Source organism: Parus major, chromosome 2 (assembly GCF_001522545.3).
Source record: "Parus major isolate Abel chromosome 2, Parus_major1.1, whole genome shotgun sequence".
Classification (NCBI taxonomy): Eukaryota; Metazoa; Chordata; class Aves; order Passeriformes; family Paridae; genus Parus; species Parus major.
The window spans coordinates 56,512,214-56,532,853 of NC_031769.1; the positions used below are offsets into that span (position 1 = coordinate 56,512,214).

Below are 20,640 nucleotides of genomic sequence, written 5' to 3' on the forward strand. Positions count from 1 at the left end.
GGTTTTCCTCTTCTTGTCATGCTGCCTGGCAAAAAACTGAGTCAGAGTTTGTAAAGGAGAAATATATATGCCTAAACATTTGTTCTTGGTGTATTTGCTACCTAGTGTCAGGTAACATACCAGCACTTCCCTTTCCTTCTGTTTCCTAACTGGCTTCCAGTCACCTTAGCTTTGTCTTCACCTCTTCCCAACTTGTTATTGCAGGCTTTTCACTCAGTCTTACTCTCCTTTTTTTTTTTTCTGCAATATTTATCCACTTTCTTACCACTTGTGTGCCAAAAAAAAATAAGTGATTTCAAAAGTCATCTCCCAGTATAAGTATTGATGGGAGATTCCTTCCTTTCTAGGACTTCCATAGCAAGCTTCAGCTCCCTGATTCCTCTTTGCCTTCTTTTCCAATCAGCCCCAGCTATGTGAAAGATTTAACATTTTTTTCCAATGACTTTTATAATACTGTGAGGGAGGGATAGAGTGGGCAGAAAATCAAATTAGTTGAAATTAAGTACTAAAGAGCCAGAAAATGCCAGAATTCTTTTGCTGTGTGACATTGATTTGTACCCATTTGTAGGGTTTACTACAGCCCTGTCTTCAGGTACATAAATGTACACTCTTATTCCTTCTTAAGTATATATTAAAATATGCATTTATAGATTTTTTTTCCTAAGATGCTTTGTTTAAAGGAGAAAAATGGAGAAAAACAGATACTGAATCATCTGTTATGCTTCTGGAAGTGTATTATCAAACCACTGTGAAATTAGGCATTTAGCAGCTGATCATATTCAAAGCCAAAATGTCATTCAGAGTTTCTGGGTAGATTTATAGACCCTGCTGTAATCCATCACCTAAATGAGTACTCAGAAGGACTGGCTTTTCAGGAAGGCAAGGCACAAGAAATGAGTCTGTGAGTGAACAACTGGTTAAAAGAGAGGAAAAAATGTCAGGAATATACAGGTAGCCCTTGTAATAGAGATTTGTCATCACTGAAATTCTACAGATATTGTACTGCCTGGCTTATCATAGAACCACAGAGTGTTTTGGGTTGGAAAGTACCTTAAAGACCATCTCATTCCAACCCCCTGCCATGGGCAGGGACAGCTCTTAGAGCTTCATCCAGCCTGGCCTCAAACACTTCCAGAGATGGGGCATCCACAGCTTCTCTGGGCAACCTGTTCCAGTGCCTCACCACCCTCACAGTAAAGAATTTATAATATCTAAATGTACTCTCTGTCAGTGTGAAGCCATTTCTCCTTGCTCTATCATTGAATGCACTTGTAGCATTCTCTCCATCTTTCTTGTGGGATTAAGTGTGGGCAGGCTGTTACATGAGAGCTGTGCAGGGAACTTTGCTGATGAGGGTTTTTTTAAGAAGGATGGGACCAATTGCAAAGAATCTTCTAAGAGGGAATAACTGGGGAATTAAATGGTAGATTACATTAATTTCTACCATTTGTTATAAATTTATTCAGAGGGAGTAGAAATCCTAATTGCACATAAAAATACCTCTTAGGTGTGAATTATTGAGCTTACGAGAGTTCCACAAAGATGTCATCTTGGCTGCAGTCAAGAAAGCACATCAGTTTTCTTCCTCACCAGAAAAAGGACAGAGCACACTTGAGAAAGCTTGGGATTACCTGCATCCTGTGAGTTATGATCCTCCTGGCTCCACCAGAGACCAAAAATTATGTCCTAGAACACAGAAACTGTGAGAAAGACTAAACAGATAACTAGAGGTGTGGAATGCAGTACAAGAAACATCCAAGTAAGTTGACACTTAGTACAGCAAGAAGACAAGTGGAAAGAATATATAAAAGTGTCTTCCTAAGTCACAAAGGGCATGGAGAAAAAAGAGTGAGCACTGATTTGGTGAACCCTATTCAGTGCAAGAACTCAGAGACATCAAAGAACATCAGCAGGGCCTGATTTGAAAACAAAGAAGTAGAGACTTCTTTGTGAAATGTATAACTGAGCCGTGGACCTCCTTGCCACACAATACACTAAATTCCAGCTATTTGTACATGCTCAGGAGAAGTCTAAGCAAAAGATAAATCTTTTGTTCTTTTCTAGTGCAGTTCTTAACTCACTCAGGCCTTGGTCCTCAGCCTGCTTCTCTAACACTAACTTTGCACAAGAACATTCCTAAGAGTCTTACATCCTGCAGTTCTAGAGGATGGAAATGTGCAGCTAAGAAATTGGTGTTGCAGTCAGCAGGAAAGAAAAAAATCCCCTCTGATGAGAAATATAACAACAGCCAGACAGACAAACTCAGTGAATGGATAAAAACTGCAACAGCAGAATTGTGGCCTGCCATTTGGAGTCTTAAGGAGTGTAATCAGTTGACAGAACTAGGGGAAGCAAGCAAAACTTCTGCCTGGAAAATGGAGATTTTTAACAAGAAGGGAAACTCTTGTTTAGTTGAAGACAACTGGACACAGCACTGAAGGAAAGCACAGATGTCCTAATTCAGAGGAGTCCTGCTGTGTTTGAAAAAGATAAGACAAACAACAAGGTTAAAATTGAGTGGATGTGTACAAATGTCACTGCCCTTTTGGGGAGCAAGACATGCATGGATAGATGAATATAGCAGACATAGAGAGCCTGCACTTCAGTAATTCTTGGGCCTACAAATGAGCACTAGAAACTCCATAAATCCCAATGACCTACGGGAGTGAGGGTAATAAACTGTTTGTATTTAGGGATTCCTCCACAATTCCTTTCAAAACTAATGGACTGCAGAGGTCAAGAACATGCTCTGTCTTGTTTTCCTTCATCCAGTATTGGATAAAAATGTTAAGCATTGGCCAGATATCCATGTTAAAATGTCCAGCAGAAGTTAAAGGCACTGTCAACAGCATTTCATGTAGATCATCTGTATGAATAGTGTATTACTTCCTTCATTCCCATGGGTTTTCTAAACTCAGAGGTGAAATCCATCCAGTAATAAAGTCTCTGCTGTGTATTCTGTAAAAATTAATTACAAGTTTTATAAATCTGGAGGCTGCTTCTATATTTGTCTCTTAAATATGCTAGTCTACTGTAAGACACGAAAGCACACATATGTTTTGGTCATATATACTGGATAAAAATTCTGTTGCAACAGGAAGGATTATGCAGGTAAGCCACTGAGATTTTGTGGATAAAGAGACAGAAAATTCCTCTTTTCCTATCAGAGGAAGGAACTCAGTTAAAAAATAGTTTAATAGGACTAATAATAGCTCTTGGTAGCTATTGCTAAATATTAATCCTGAAAAAAAAATGGAAAAGTGAGCCAGGTTGTATATAAATACGTTTTCCATGAATGCTTAAAAACTCAGTATTTTCTCTTAGGATAATATATATATAGTGTTCAAGATAAAAGCATAAAATATGATTTGACCAAGTGTTTCAAACACTGTTCCTGTAAGCAGTGCAGTTGCTGGTAACAATTGAGAAATTTCACGGAGAGAGAAAGCAAAGAGATGACAGCCTCAAGTAGAAAAGGTGAATGATGGAACCTTTTTTCAGCCCTGATATAGTACTATAGAACTGGAAAAAGGTGTTCTTGGTTCTCTGAAGAAGATAAAACTGTGTGTTTATAAAGACACTTGATTAAAAGGAAATTTGATCTCTTTGTTCCTTGTCATTATGGAGAAGGTGGATATCAAATAATACTTGGTCTGTGGCTGAGTTAAAATATCCCTGGAGAGACCTTACCTGTTGTGGTTTCTAACCAAAAAAGCAGAGTCTGGAGTAGAATCAAGATTCTAGATTTTAAAGCCCTAATCTCTGTATTTCCTAATGTAATAAAATGTAAATAAATAAACCAGCAATCAAAAAACCCCAAGAACAGCAACAACAAAAAGCCACTAAAATAACCCAGTAACAAACCTCCCCCAAAATAGCTAACTAAACACCACTACTACCCCCAAACCCAAGCATTTTATTCAGAGTAAAATTATTTTTTTCCTTATTTTGTTTATTGTTTGGGATTTTTCTTTCATTACTGCAAAAAAACTACTCCTGTCTGTCTTCCACTTTCCATCCTAGGTAAATCCATTTTTAGTTTTGACTCTCCTAAGGTGATTTTCAGCACTTTTTCAGCCTAGATCTACCAAAAGCCCACTGGTCTCTTTCCATATGCAGCACTTTCCAAGCTCTCTCCTGCCCCAGTAAAAAAGTAACAATTGCAGCCTTTGTTAAACAGCTCACGACTTGAAAATTGTCTCATTACTTTCAAGCATATCCTTGCAGAATTTCTTCCTTGGGCAAGTAATAGTTTTGAAGAGCTACAAGTGGAAAAAAATGCTTTTCATTGAGTTAGGAAGGAAGGGTGAATTAACACATTTAATGGAAACTATTATAAATGCTCAGCTACAGGATCTCTATAGCAGACACATATATGTACAGCTGCTGAGGTAGAGACACACTCTCAAACTACATGCAGGGTGTAAATCTCTGTAAATATGAGTATTAAACTTGGCTTGTCAGAGAGATGGGTGTAGCTCAAAATGTCTCTGTAGTTGACAGAAAATCTGTAAGAGAATGCAGGTGTGAATCCCAGGCATTTGTTGCCATTTAACTGCTGCTCTGTCCTGCTCATATCTTCAAACTTGCTTCTGAAAGAGTTTGGCTAAAATGGCAGGGGAAATGTCCATTCCATCTAAGAATGTGTACCACTGCCTGTGTAACGCTGGATGGAAGGATGCTGGCGGTCACATTTTATTGGATGAGTGGAGGTTGTGAGCAGGAGGGAGAGGCGGGAGGGGAAGCTGGAGAAGCTGTGCTGCCTGTCAGGGTACAGAGCAGTTGAAGACAGGGCTGGATAATGACAGAGCTGGGACGGTGTACAGCAGTCAGGGGTGTCCATCCATAAATACAGTGGGAAGTTTTCGGCAGTGGTCTGACAGGAAAGTCTACACGGAGTCAGATTTCAGAGCTGGAGCAGTGAATTGCAGTGAGTCACACAGAGAGCCTGAGTGCTGCCTTTGTTCCACTTGTGTCTGAACTTTGGAGGAGAAAGAGCAGGCTCCAGTTTTTATTAACTTCTTATTTTCGTAAGCACAAAACTCATGTGCACTGCACTTTTTCCTCACTTAAGTTCTTTCAACTGACTTTCAGAAAATGCTCTCATGGTAAGAACTCTTGCTTCTAAATTTTACTTTTCTTTTTTTTTTCCCCGTGTGTTTCTGTTTTACACTCTTTGGTCTCATTCTTCCCCCACCCCCATCCCCTTTTTTTTTTGGCACACCTGCTCCAGGCATGCCTGGTGGACCTGGGAATTGTTGCTACTGCTCTTTGGCTTGTCAATCCATGCTGGTGCAGCAGCTCAGATCATAGAAGGTAAGGCTTCTCCAAATCTCGTTTATAAATTGAGAGTAAGTGTGAATTTTAAGATTTGCTTTCCTAATATGGAAAGAGACTCTACCATTTCAGATCTTCATTTCTCTGCTGCCTACTGTTCATCATTTCATATGGGAAAGCTGCTGTGAGTTAGGAGTTTAAATTCCCATTCATTCTGGGCGAGGGTAAATAAATACTGCATTGGTTCTCCAGCTCTAAGGCAGCCTATCATAACTGCTTTCTCAATATATCTTCAGAATGTAATAATTAACAGAAAGTACTTTAAATAAATTCAGGATATGGAATGTTTTTACAATTAGGATAGATATATGCGTCACTGTGGGCATGGCAGGAATGTGCCAGGCATGGTGTGAGTGCAAAGGCAGAGATGTGATTCTTGTTCCAGTGCATAGAGATTTCTCCTGGTAAGAGTCTGAACAAACTGAGATTTTCTAATCTCTTGAGTTAAATGTTTAGTTTTACCAGTCCAGTCTTCGTGGACATTCAGTGAAAAGTCTTTTTGTAATTTCAGATCATACGTTCTTGTAACAGAGCCAAATTCCTCAGCATCTCTGGAAGGCATAGCCTCACATTTAACTAGTGAGAGAGAACACTGACTTAAAAATTTACACATCATTTTGAGAAAAGTGAAAAGCTTCACATATTACTTTGCTGTTAGAAACAATGACATTTACACCAAAAAACTTTTTTAACTCTCTTATTACAGAGTTAGAATTTGTTATCTAAATGACCTCTAGGTAACTGTGTGATAGGAGCATTGGAAAGCATTGATGGGAAGTAGATACCACACATGAAGACTTTCATGTTATTCTGATTGTTTTTTGCCTTTTTAATTGACACTGTCATAGATCACTGACATTTTGGCATCCAAAAGCCAGAGCCCCAGGTAGTTATTTCAGTAGGAGAAAAAGGCACAGATTAATTATCACTAAAAAATGCTATAGGTATAGATGAAAAATATGTAATGCTGTATATTACATGTAATTAATTAAGGAAACAAACTGAAATCAGCTCTTAGAATTAAGAAATGTATATCTGAATGGTGACTGATGTATAACATATTGTCTACCGATTGGAGGCAGATTTATTGCTTCATGAGAAAAGGTTTTTCTTGAGCTGATGAATGACAGTGCATGAGTGAGGTCTGGACAGGAGATAGACAAATTTTGGGACACACAAGTTAATAAGCAGAAAATCATTAGAACTGCAAGTAAAATGACAAAAACTGCAAATATTTATTTGACACACAACTTCTTTTTTTGGATGGATCTTTGCTTGTTTCTATTACCTGACCACCTGTTGTTTTTTTTAAAATATCCTACCTGTAAAAGTCAGATCAGATGTCAGAAGAAGGAAAGATGATCCCTATTGTTTCTGACAGTTTCTTCCAGTGCAGAACTTTACTGTTGCTGGAAGAGGTCCTAACCTTACCATGAATGAAGACCAAGTGGAGTTAGGGAAGTGTCCTAAGATCACTGGAGACTTGGAGGCTGCTCTGGGAATATGTTCCTTCATGATTGTCTTGGCCTAATATTCCCTACTCATCTGTCTGTTCCCAAATGTTTACTAAATTTTTTCACATCTGATTTTTAAATGCTTGACATAATGGGGTGGGGGGGGGAGGTCCCATGCTTTGCTTTCCATTACAAAACATATTTTCCTGATGCTTGATTTAAATTATTTCATCTTCTGAAATCAGGTGTTGAGTGCCAGAGACAGAAATAATATCCCTTTCCTTCTGGTGCTGCAAACACCTGACTAATATAAATTCTACCTGTAACTGGAGAGTAGAGTCTCATACTTTAAATCTTTCAGTCTAACTATTGGAGAAATAACCTCATTTTCCTTTCTCACAGTTCCTTTTTAGCAGTAGAGTGCACAGAAATAAACTGTGTATTTAAGATGAAAATGTTTGGAGACACAGAGTGATGAATTTGCTCTCTGGCATTCAGGCCTTTTGCTGCTAAACGTGTGCTACACCCAGTGTTCTTTTTGTCACTGTCTCCTTCTAGGTTACTGCTTTCCAGGATTTTCCAGCCCTGTGAATAGTGCTGAAGTGCTTTTCTGAGGCTAGCTCTACTCTACCTACCCATAGCACAGATTTGTATCTCCAAATTCCTTTGAATGAAAGAGAAACTGTGAATGAGTGAATGTGGTTTTGGAGGAACAGCGCAGGTGCTTTCTGCTGAACCATTGTGCTGGCCACATGCAAAAGGGAAAAAATACCTTGAGATGTTCTTGTGTTGGTTAAATAATGGCAGGAAAATTGTTCAGGGATTGAATTATTCACTGAGGGATGGGGAAGGGGTAACTTATTTTTTACAAACCTGAAAACAAAGCAGTGACCCTCAGAGTCTAGAAAAAATTGCCATCTTTGCCTTCACCATCTTTGTTTTCTTGTTTTCCCCAGGGAGCATTGAATTGCAGAGCAGGGTTGAGGGTGCTGAATAAAAGAAAAACCTCAGCAGACATCCAGCAGAGGTCTTGATCTCTTCCATGACTTTATGAGAGACACTAGAAAGACAAGTTAGAATATTTTAATCTGTTTCTTATCAGGAACAATGTTTTGAATAAGTCTTGTTTCTCTTGAGGAAATTATCTAATTATGATTATTTCCTACACAGAAAAAGAGGGGGGAAAGAAAGAATGATGGAATGTTGCAGGGGGAAAATTCAGATGACAGTCTTTGAAATTGTTTGAGAACTTCTGTGCTCTAGTTTAATTTTTTAGTAAACTTGTGAGATGTTTTATTTTAGTACAAGTGTTGCTTTCATTTCCAAGTCCTAGAATGTCTGGCTACTACTCTTGTGGTAAAATAAAACAGAAAATTAAAAAAAAGGAAGTACATAAAAAGTTATATTTAAAGTCACAAACTACCCATTTTAAAACAAATATTTAAGATTTTGAAATATTTAGTTCAGAACTTTAAAACTCAGCTCCATGGTCTGCAAATTGATGGGATTTGGCCATTATTTCAACAAAACTTTTAAGAAATAATGTGATCTTGCTTCAGAGTGAAACTCAACAGGAGTTCTGAAATCTCAGCAGTTCCTGTGAAGTTAGAATGATGAATTTTCCTATGTCTGTTGAAAAGTTTGAGTCCATTTCACTGCAGGTAGCATTGCAAATGTGAAAATAGGAAAGGAATAAAATACTTTCCTCCTCTTCACCCAAATGTAGTGTCATTTGAACCATGGACAGTTTTTGCAGTTTTTCTCTTATGTTCAGAAAAATTATGCAAATACAGTACCCTACTCTTGTTGGGTTTGTGCTGGAGGACTGAAAATATGTTGGTGTCTTAATGAATCACTTCATCACTTCTCTTTTCTTCACTTGACAATTAAGCATGCATCTATCTGTTCATAAAAGCATGCTCTGTCTTATCTGGCACTGCCTTTCAGTGCATGTGCTCAGCCCTTAATTATGTCTTGAAATGTGTCTCAGCTTACACTGATTACCCTGGCTGATTTTAACATGTTTTGCTTCTTCAACAACAAATTAAGTTAGTGAATAGAAGGTGCTCAGAGCACAGCCCTGAACATGCTGGCTCCCAAACTGTGAACAGACCTAAAGTTAAAAAATCTCAATGCCAACCCTGCTGAAGTTTGAGTGATAGACCCCTCCAAATCACTTGTTCCAGCTTCTTGCAGAAGTGACATTTATTCTTCTAGGCTATTTATGCAGTTATCAGTGTTTCTCAGTTCATTACAGTCAAATCAGTGTCTGCATTTAAAAAAAATATAGAAAAAAATGTTTAAATGTGTGTGGTTCTGCAAGTTTATGTTATGTTTATGAGCTCTAAAAGAAGCTTTACAAATTTCTCATTGACATCTGGGTTTTATTATTAGCCAAGCTGAACAGCTCTTTCTTGGCCTAAGTAACATGCTTAGCAGTAGTTTACATAAAGTAAATATTTGTCTCTTTCATTGGCCCTCTGTACACAGAAAGGCTGTCATTAGGCTGTTGACATAAACTTTGCACTCCTGACCTGCTGAATTTAATGGAGGAATCCTGAATTATTGACTTTCATTGGCTGATGATCAACTGGTGTGATTCTTAGAAGCAGCGATCCGGAACTTCTCTTCACAGCGAGCTGACATAGCGGGTGTAAACAAACTTGTCTATACATCTAAAATCTTGTTTCCACCAAGTAATTACTGTACATGCCCTGAGTGTCAGATGTGTGCAATCACACGTGCCATGGGGATGGCTCAGCCCGTTCTTTCCAAAGACAGGACACAATTACAGTAATAATAAAGCACAGTCCTCCTTAAAGAGAACTCAGATGGCATTGCAATTCTCTTGTACCAGACTGAGCATTTGGACATCATCAAACTGCAATTGAGTCTAAATTGAATGAGCCCCTGTGATCCTTCAGGCACGTCTTCAAGCTGTTACCAGCTGTTGAGCATGTTTTTAATGTGGAGCCGCGCCTGATTCCATAGTTGATAAAAGGCCTTTCCATGAAAAACATAGTAATTTACAATAGAAAATCAGTTGGTTTCAGTTGGGGTCATCTCTTTAAGTAGCTGAAGAGATGGATAACACCAGTAGAACAAACCTGACTTAGAAAATTTGTTCCATTTTGTCACTTTTCTAAATGGATTCTTTTTCTCTGTAACACTCTCTGCATGTTAATTCTCTAGGACAATAAACTGCATGCTCCCTAAGCAGCTTCACCAGGCAACAGAAGATGTTCCTTAGCTTTTTTTTTTTTTGAGGCTTCAGAAGAGGAAACCAGCTGGGGTGGATATAGTGTTATAATAACTGTCTTCATTTCCTCTCTGGAGGCGTCCTTGGGCACACTGGAAGTCTGGAGTAAGCAGTTGTTTCCATGATCTTGAATAGAACTCAAAATCACATTTGTGCTTGCATTTGCCATTTGCATTTAGATTTGAAGGATCATTTCAGTAAAGGAGCACCAGGAGGAAAGATTTGACTGCATTACTTATGTTTGGTGTATTCAAAGGGTTCCAAAGAACATAGTTCTTCTTCTGACGTGTTAATTATGAGATCAAATGCTTGTTTTGGAGGCTGCCTGTCACTTTGGCTGTGATTTCTTCCTCTTCCCTTTGCTGTGTTAGCCATGGATCAGTTTGGTTTTTCTTGTAGTGGTAACTCACATTTGATCAAATTTATGCAATAGCTTTGCCAATTTATGCAAGTGTGCCTTGGCAAGAAAGACAGTAAATTTTACAGTTTAGTGAAATCTGATTGCTTTATTTTGGTTGTCATTAATAGTAACTATTTAAGAGAATATGTCTTAAATACAGAGAGAGAGAGATCTATTTATCATCATTAATTTTAAATCCTCAAACAATCTTATCCCATTTGGCCAACCCACACAATTACAGCAGGTTCATAAAACAGCAGAATCAACCAACAATTTAGACTGGGGTTGATTCTCTTCATGAATCCTTCCCATTTCTAGCAGCTCCTGCTCCCAAACCTAATAATTCACAGATGTTGCAGAGAGTCAAATGCAGGTAGAATTCTCCCAAAGAATGAGTAAAATGAGCAAACCTCAGTTTTAATGTATTTGCATATGAGCAGCATGAAATGACAGATGTGTAATTCAGGATACTTTCTGGTCAGAAAGCCTTGGAAAAAGCAACTGTCAGAATATGAATATGTCCTGAAAAAGAATGGCAGTATTTTAAATCATTTGTGTCTGACTTGCAGCCCAGACTGAAAAGAACTGAGGTCTGTACCAAGTTTTCCCAAAGGGTTCTGAGAAGAACCAGGGTTTTCTGGAGGCACTCAAATGTGTTTTATTCAAACATTCAATTGCCAGAAGTCTAAATCTGGTATCAGTGATTCAGCAATGAAATTTGAATATGAACTGTCGCATCTCATGGGTCTTTTGCTTCATCTTTAGTACAGAAGAAAAAATATTAACAAGTAAGGACTTCAGCCAGTTCATTCTATATTTGGGAACCTCTTGGGTCTTATGACTCTGGGTCTACCTCCTCTGCTGCCACTGAATCCACTTGTTGCTGTGAAGAGTTATTACAATAATTTATAACTGCTCAGGGAGGATTAACTTCCAGCCCTATTTGTGACATATGTTCCTCTGAACTGTGAAATCAGAGTTCCATACATAGTCATGCTGTCTGGCCCTGATTCTTTGGAAAGCTGAATATAGCTTTTGATTTTCTCTGTATTTTTTTTGGTGGTTGGTGACTAAGAGGGCATTATAGCATCTGTCATTACTCACTGCATTTTATAACCACTGCCCTTCTTACAAGTGATGCACATAACCTAACTCAAGGAGAACAGAACCCACCTAGAAATAATTTTAATTTTGTGCTGCCTGCTAAAGAGTAAGTTGATGACTCTTGAGAGAAGAGAATAGTGCTCCAAGACGTGCTTCAAAATTTCCTATAAGCTGTGGATATTTTGAATAGCCTTTAACTGGGGTTTGCTGAAAAACAGTTTCAGAACATAAACCTGTGTGACATCCAAGCTCTTGTTCATCTCTGGTGATATTTCATATAAGTAAATTCAAACAGTAAAATGAAACATAAGAGAGTTGGAAACAGGGTCAGGTAGCATGGCAAAAATATAGAGACTCTGCCTGAGAGTATGGGGATGATCTCAGGAAAGTCAAAACCCATTTGGAATTAAATTTATCAAGGGAAGAGAAGAGCAACAAGAAAGCCTTTTATAGTATACCAGCAGCAAAAAGGAGATTAGAGAAAAAGTGGATCTGCTGCAAAATGAAATGGGTCAACAAATCTGGTGATGGGGCATGGAAACAGCCCAGGTACTCAATACCTTCTTTGCCTCACTTTTTACTGGTAAGATTTTCCTCCAGGAAAGTGGAGCCCCTGAGCCCACTGGGAAAGTCTAAAGGCGTGAATAGTCTTGAGGCAGACTGAGGGAAGGGATATTGAAATCAGTTGGATATTTGCAAGTTCACAGGACCTCATGAGACTCATCCATGAGGGCTCATCAAACTGGATGATATCATTGAGATAGAACTTTGGAAAACAATCTTTGAAAGATTGTGGTGATCAGAATAAGATCCTATGAGTGGGAAGAAACCCAACATCACTCCTATTTTCAAGAAGAGCAAGGAGCAGGACCTGGGGATCTGCAGGCTGAGCAGCTGACCTCAGCTCCTGGGAAGGTGTGGGAGCACACAGTTTGGAAGCCATTCTAGTCAGAACGAAGCAATCAGGAGAAGTGAGCACATAATTGGGAAGGGGAAAGTCTTGCCCTAGGAGTCTCATAGCCTTCAGCAATGACATAACCAGCTCAGTGTGTGAGGAAAGAGCTGATATTGGTGGTCTTGTGCAAGACTTTCAGCACTGTCTCCTGTAACGTCCACATAGATAAACTCTTGAAGTAAGGCTGAGATGAGTGGGCAGTGATGTGCATTGGCAGCAGCCTGACCTACATGTGCTTGAAGGGGTGCACTCAGTGGTGTGGAGTGCAGATACTGGGGTAATACACTCCATTAGTGTGCTACCCTGTGGTGCATGGTGACACCAACACTCCTGAACATCTTCATTCACAACATGGATGATGTGATAGACTGAACCCTGAACATCTCAGGTTCCCATAATCAGGAGCAGTCCCATCAAAAATTTTACAACTTGAGCTGTGAGCCATGCTCATAGGAAAAACAGGCAGCTAGAAAGAGCAGATCTGTTTGGGGTAGGAGAAGAAATGTGTAGCTTTTCTAAATGTATTCTCTTCTCTTCTTTGACCCTACCAAAGAACCAGGTGACAGTATGAATCAAGACCTTTCTTCCCCATCATAACACATATACACTGTATCATAGTATGTCTGATGTCTTAATTTGATAACAGCTGTCAAGCACACACTGCAGGTACAACATTTCTTGAAATATATTAAATTAAGGGTTGTTGCTGCCTGTCCCTGTGTTTCTTTCTGTCCCACAAAAAACTTGTGGCTCAGCACTGTCATGTTGCATGAGAAGGTAAATCTTCAGGTGTAAAAGAGTTGTTTAGATAGTTGAAACAAATGTGCTGGCAGCTTGAGTAATTATTAGGCATTAATGTGCACATGGTGGTCTACAAAGCAAACTGAGGGGGAAAATTATGCAAAACCTAAGGTTTTTCTAGGAATCCTCTCATATTTGGAATTCCTAACACCAAAATATCCATTGATCAGGAATCCTTCTCACCAGTGCATTGGCTGCCTCCCAGAGGGAGGTGTGAGGGAGCAGCATCTCCCCACAGTAAGGGTTTTTACTTCCACCATCCCGCTTTGGTTAGCTATGGACTAATTTAATACACTGCGTCACTTTAGAGAATGTGATGCTTTTTTATTCTCAGAGGGCCAAAGTCTCAGCTTTTCTTAGTCCTCAACTTTCCAAAGGCTGTTCCAGTTCCATCTGTTACAACACTCTGTGCCAAACCAGCTCAGCTCCTGACATGGTAAGGCAGAACCACTCGTCTGCAGTGAATGCTCCTCAGTAGTGCTGCCACTTTGCGGTGCTTGTGGGTATGGGGATACATGACTCAAACCCTTTCATGCTTCTCACAGTAAAAAACAAGCAAACATTTCATCCTGTTCAGGCTAGCCATGAATGTGGTTTAACACACATGGTTTGATTTTCTTTTCTTTTTTTTTTATTTTCTGTCTTTAGTTTCTTTCACATGCGATTACAGGAAAGGTATAAAAAACATACAAGTTTTGAAAGTTTTCTCAGCTGAAAAAATATGGCTCTTGATCAAAATAGCCTGTTAGTTATTGTAGTGAAATGGTATTAATGTAAAAACACTTATCTGAAAGAGTTTTAGTTTTTAGTGTTCTATAGAGCATGTCATCTTAGTGTATAGCTCCATTTGTTTTTACAAAAAATACTTGACTGAATTCAAAGTGTAAGTAAGGTGGCCTTATATTCTAATTAAGGCTTTGAATCTCCATGTGTATATCTTGTTGGTTTCTTGTATGTTGGGTTTTCAGGGGAGTTTTGGGGGTGTAGGGTTTGGTTCTTTTCTGATGGATTTATAGTGAAATTTATCTCTATCATGAGATGCAAATCTGCCAAATGAGTACCACATGGCAACTTCCTGGTCCAGAGATATGATGAATGGGGGAGTGGGGGTGGTGCTCAGTGTAAGTGCAAACATTCATAAAATTTCAAGGACGCTTTCTCAGTGGCAAAATAAACAAACCACTGGTGACCTGAAATATTGTAGCTCCTTTTTTAAACTCCTCTTATAGAATTTCAAAAGACAGAATGGAATTGTGGCAACTCTGTTTCTTCTTTGCCCACATGAGCTTTGACTTGTTCAACAAAGAAGTTTTCATTAAAAATAGAAGTGGGGATAAAACTGCTTCTCCAACTAGGAGTTAATGCAGACACTCCCGAGTATTTACAGTACAAGTGTTAAATGAATACTTGTTTATGAGCCCTCTGATACACTGGAGCTACTCATATCTTAAGTGTCCTATTCCAAGGAATATTGTTTCCAGACACACTGCAGAATTTCCATAAAGAGCATTCAAAAGAAGCTACTGTCTCATTTGGCTGCTATACAGTCAGCAGAACAAAACTTCATAGTAAATACATGATTTGGGACAAATGCCTGAAACAACTATGGGGAAAGCAAGACTATCTATCTGCATGAACACCTTTTGTTGTCCTCTGTTCTGTGTGCAATTACAAAACCATAGCCATACATTGAAGAATTTTGGAAATATTAACTATCCCTGTGTGATATGTTTATCTGATATGAACAAAAGGTTTTCCTGTGTCTGTAAACTTAGCTCTGTTGTGTTTTCTTCCTGGATAAATCTCTAAACTTAGATCAGTGCAACACAAACAATGCAGACTGAAACCATGAAGGAAAATTCATGTGGAACATTCTGTTAGAATTTCACCGTCATCAAAGTAGTTGACAGGTAGTGTTTATTTCCTTCCTGAGGAAGCTGTGGCAACTGCACCTCCAACTTCCTCTGGCCTTTCCATTTTTGATTCACAGTATGTAGAAGGGGCAAACTTTTCATTTTGAAACCAAAAGAGACAGTGAGATACTCTGCACTTGTCTCCACATCCTCTAGCATCTGCACAAGGATCAGAGAGGAACTTGGTCATAATGCCTGTATCTGTCCTGAAGTGCAAGTGGATCAGTTTGACAGGCTTTAGATGGTTCTCCACCTCTGTAATGGTCATGAAACAAAGAGTTCTCAGCTGCCACTTTACTTAAAATAAATCCTATAACTTGTAAGGGAAACCTAAAGATTGAGGGTTACATTCACCTATCTGGATTTCCCAAAATGTACCTGCCTTGCTGCAGTTAAAAAATTAAGGCATTCTTCATCTGAAGATGAAACTTTTGTTAAGCAGCTAGAATAGCCTGCAGTGTAAAGCACTTATTTTTGACATCCTCTCTCACTCTCTCGTTACTGGTATATCCACATTTTTTCAGCTGTTCCTGTACAATATTTTTTTATTGTTGACTTGTAGATCCTAGGTGTCTCTCTTAACAACTTCAGCCACCCTGTATCTCGAGAAGTTTCCACTCCTGGGTAAGGTGATGATGTGATCCTTGTCGTCACTATTTGAATGGTGGTAGAGACAACAGAAGCAGACTCTTCTTGGATAATAAAACAGAGCAAAATAATAAGTCAGTCAGAATAAGTAGTCAAAAGGTTCAACAAAGGAAATTTTGATTGAACACATGGAAAACAAAATCTTAACTATGGCAGCAATTAAATTCTGGAAGAAGTTGGTGAGAGGGTTTGTGGAATCTCCATTTTTACAAGTATTCTAAACTTTTCTAGGTAAGGCTCCTGGCAATATTATTCCTCAGGACAGGAGCTAGCCCTGCACTGAACAGAAGATTGGATTAGATTACTTTTGCAGTGCTCTTGTAAACTATTTTTCCCTGTAATTTTTAAAAAGGGAAATTAAAATTGGGCTTTGCATAATTAATTTGATTCTGAGCCTCATTCTCAGAGATGTGATCACAGAAAAAGGCAGTCAAAGATGAGGAAAGTGAATACAGTACTAAAGACATGGATTGTGCTTGGCTGTCTTAATCCCTTGCTGTTCGTGAGCCGTGTTAAAATAACGAGAGGCTGTTAATACTAATACCTAATATCCATTTGAAATGAAATTATCCTTTTCCACTTTATATGCTTGTCTAAAGATAGGTCAAAAGACATGCCCTTTTCTTTTTCCATTTTTCTCTTTCTCATTTTTCTCTTTTTCCCCTCTTCTCGTTTCCCTTTCCTTTTTCCCTTTCTCCGTTTCTATTCTCCATTTCCCTCATTCTCCTCCCTTTCTGTTTCCATTTGTTTCCATTTCTGTTTCTCATTTTGTTTTGTTTTGAAGTTCTGGAGAATGCTTTTGGGAAAATAACCTTGGAACAGAACACAGGAATATGTTACTGTAACCTTATGATTTTCTCATCTCTCCTCATGGTCCTGCTGATCATGAGGCTCTTTAAACAATGCTCTTGTCCTCCCTTTCCAAGCGAGTAGAGGTGAAAGGTTTTTGAAATTTAGGTGCCTTCTTGCTCTCTGACCTTTCAGGGGCTCATGGTCAGGCAGGCTACACTGGCCACAAACTCTGTGGTCTGTCCTTCTCTGCAGCTGTTTGCACCCAGCCTCAGAAGGACCCTGACACAGTGACTATAGTCACAACCTTCAGCTGTTTGTGGCAGAGACTGGCTGTACCTCTGCATTAATACAAGCAAACCTCTTATTGTTGTGGCTGTGATGGCATTTGCTCCTGAATTATTGTCCTTCCACTAATGAACAAGGTAAACTCTCAATATAAAAAGGGAAGTCTCTGATTTCAAGAAATACTTCTCAACCCAAGGAGTATGCTGCAAGATCAAGAAAGCAAACACTTATTTCTTCCCTTAGAGGCCAAAAATTCATAAAATGCAGTAAAAAACACAATTGTACAATCATTGTCCATACTGCTTTCTCTTAATTTTAGCTCAGAAACAAATATATGTGTTCTTCCCTAATGGAAAATCAGTCTGCTGAAAGAGACTTGGGCCTGGGTTAGTTGTGATAGAAACCACTAATAAATTCTTATGTGTATTTCTCATTATATAAAGTTTTATAGATGTAACCTTACAAAGAATTAGTTGGCAGAATTTGAAAATTCTGCCAATTCAGAAATTGGCCTTTGAATACTACAACTAACTGCACTTAAAAAATTCTTTGTTTCTTCTTAATCTGATTATACATCATATGTTTCTCTAGATACAAGAAAATTTTGACACTATTACATGAATATATATATATTTATTAATTTATTCATAGTTTTTCTTCATTTTGAAGCCATATCATGAATATATGTATGCTCTAAATATAAACTAGGGAAGATGTTGCTGTAGCTTTCATTTTCGTGGTAGCAGGTGTAGGCTGTCAGAGAGCACCAAAGTCAGGCTGCTCTGCAGCGGTCAGGGAGCAGGAAGCCAAACATCTGAGTAAGTGACCTCACCAGCAAGGACACAGTTCCACAGAAAGAAAGCAAAATGATCAGGGTAGGTTTGTTGATGGCAGCCAAGTTCAGCCAAGAGTCTGTATCATTGCACAAGTGCAAGCGATGAGGAGGCCAGAAAGCCAAGCCAGAAATCAAGGTTTTGGGTAAAGCTCTGAGTCTGACTCAGCAGGACTCATGGCTGGAGATGGACTAGCCAGCTGCAACATAGCACAGGCACGGACCAAAGGCAAGATCCTCAGTTTAAAGGCAACTGCCAAAAGAAGAACTGAGGGAAAGCCCTGCTGTGGCTTCTTAGAACAGCTTTTTTACAGGAAATATCAAATGCATGAGACCTGCACTGTCACAGAGCGAAGAAGATTCTGTCCCTGCTCTGGAAGTGAACCTCTGTTACTGAGTTGTCTTCAGAGTTTAATATATAGTACAGAGCACTGTCTTGGTTTCCTGTTTGGACACAGAATAAAAAAAGGACTTCCTGGCTTTTACTGCAGCTGAAATGATTACGTACTGGATGGTGTCTAAAATTGTCTTGAAGAGAATGGTAGTTACACTGCATGACCTTTTGATCCAGACTTTCAGTTCAGGGTGTTGCCTTATTATCAATCTGTGCCGGCTGTGTGCCTTTTTTGCAGAGAAGCAATGGTGCCAGCAGCAATTCCTGGCAGATAGAAATGGCAGAATGGTGTGAATCCAAGCCCTAAGAGATGGTCCTGTGAGATATCCCTGAAGCATTTTGAACTTTGTACTGTTTGAACTTTGTCTCACCCGGGGTGTGGAGGAAGGTTTGAGAGGGTTTGTGGTGCAGGGCAGAGCCCCATGGACATTGTGTGATTTGGAGATTGAAAAGCTTAGAGATGTCATTATGCAAAATTCCCTCTTTTTCACAGCCAGAAGTTACTCTGTCACAGATGATGATGATGATGATGATGATGATGATGATGATGATGACGATGTTATGAAATCTTTCTGGGTCTTGGGATTCCCAGCTCCATCATACAGGTCTATTTATGCTTACACACTGAGAAAAAATATGCCTGTTTGCCAAAGCAGAGAACCAGATATTTTTCCAAATTTTCAATGCCATTTTAAATATTGAAATTAATAATTAATGTGGTAACCAATATAATAACTTCCAACAAGAAGACCTAGAGAGACCTGTGTACAGCCCATAACGATTTTGTGGTACCATAACTTACCTTTAGATCCATGATATTTTGTCCAGAGAAAACCACATTGCCTTCTTATTAACAATAATTTGGTTTTAGTTTTGCTGCCTCGTGTCTGTTATTTTAATATGGCCAACAGTAGAAATTTGAGAGATGCAATGGCATGTGCTCCTTGAGAGCCTCCTTCCTTGGCAGACAAGAAAAAAAAAGATGGTTTGAAGTCTTCTTTACTCTGTCTGAGAAAACCCAGTGGCCTTGTAACTGCAAAACCTGATGTATTTCAGATATAAGTTTTGACTGTGCTCATGGTGTCCTTTTTTCATGCCAAGGGTACTGACCAAATCCATCTTAACTATCATTTTTTAAATTGTACATTAAGAATAGCATATGGGAATGGCCATATTGTTCAGAGAGAAATTGCTATTTATAACTGCTTCCAGCCTTCTCTTTCTCTACATTAAAGCATTTTATGCTACAGCCAACTGTTCAAACATACAGTTCTGTGTATGCAGAACATTGACACTTTGAAGTCTGGATCATTTCAAAAGAAACTGTCCTCTGCTTTCTGAACTCAGTATTGTTGCTGGCTTCTTTTTTGCCTGATTATTTTGAATTTCAGCCAAGTGAAGACAGTTTTGCAGTAGTTGAATGTAACTCTTCTCCAGAAAGTCGATTGCAATGCATTGTGTAGAGAAAGTAATTTTGTTTTCTTAAGCATTTCTGTAACAGCTCTGACCCCTGGCCATAAACCAGCACATTTGTGAGGGGAGGTGCTCCATGTACCCAGAGTGAAAATACACAAGCCTGACACAGAGGGCAGCCATTGATCCACAGAGATTAATGAGAGAAAACTGCCTTTGGATATCTGTCAACTCCTAATATTTTTTTGGTTGCAGCAGGTGGTCTCCAACTACTACTAAAGGAAATGAACATTAATTTGGATGAACTAGATGCTAAAACTCATGCAAGGGCATGACTTCTCTTTAAAGGATGTTTTTATAGAACAAAGACCCTTTTTTTTAAAGCATGGAAGGAATACAGCTCTTGTTCCTCCAGGAGCAAGCTGACCAGTAAAAAGATGCAAGGATTTTGCAAGATCTAAAGGATTAATTTTCCCAGTGGGCAGTCTATTCCATAATTACTCATTTTCTTGTACTCTGACTTGGGCACCAGCCACCACTGAGGACTGAAACAAGCAGATGTCCTGTGAGATAGCAAGAGGGTGCTTTCTTTGTTGCTGACAGAGTGTGACTCATGGTGTGCAGAAAAACAGCTGGCACCTGCTGAGGCTGTGCTAAGGATTTTATTTACCTCTTTTGCTTCCACTGTAGACCAAATTTGGTCCAATTGCTGCTGGATATATCCTTGCATTTGAAACTATGCCAAGGCTATGTTGTGCTTAAACATAAGGGTTTTTAACTTGTACCTTTGCCTTCCTTAGAAAGGTTTATGCTTTCCCCACGTAAAATTTTCACTACAGAAAGACTGCAGAAATGAGACTGAACTGCAGAATCAGCTTTCTATAGATTTAGCTCTAGATAAAGTCAGCATTTGGTTTTCTTAGGCATTTCTGACACTCTTAAAAATGACAGTAGCAAGAATAATTTGTGTTTCTTTTTAATGTGATGTGAAAGTTTGACATTTTCTCAACAAATTTCCCCCACTTACTCACTAAGATATGAAATGTTACTAAC

General features: G+C 38.9%; 1 protein-coding gene across 3 annotated transcripts in view; it reads left to right on the forward strand.

The window, feature by feature from the left end:
• The first annotated feature begins 4,756 nt into the window (after positions 1 to 4,756).
• The window catches only part of COL15A1 (collagen type XV alpha 1 chain), a 116,093-nt gene continuing 100,209 nt past the window's right edge, over positions 4,757 to 20,640 (forward strand). For all 3 annotated transcript variants that reach the window (XM_015619775.2, XM_015619777.2, XM_015619776.2), the window contains exons 1-2: positions 4,757 to 5,108; positions 5,234 to 5,316. In XM_015619775.2, coding sequence (XP_015475261.1) covers positions 5,098 to 5,108; positions 5,234 to 5,316 — 94 coding nt within the window. In that variant the 5' untranslated portion in view covers positions 4,757 to 5,097. The remainder of the gene's footprint in view (positions 5,109 to 5,233; positions 5,317 to 20,640) is intronic.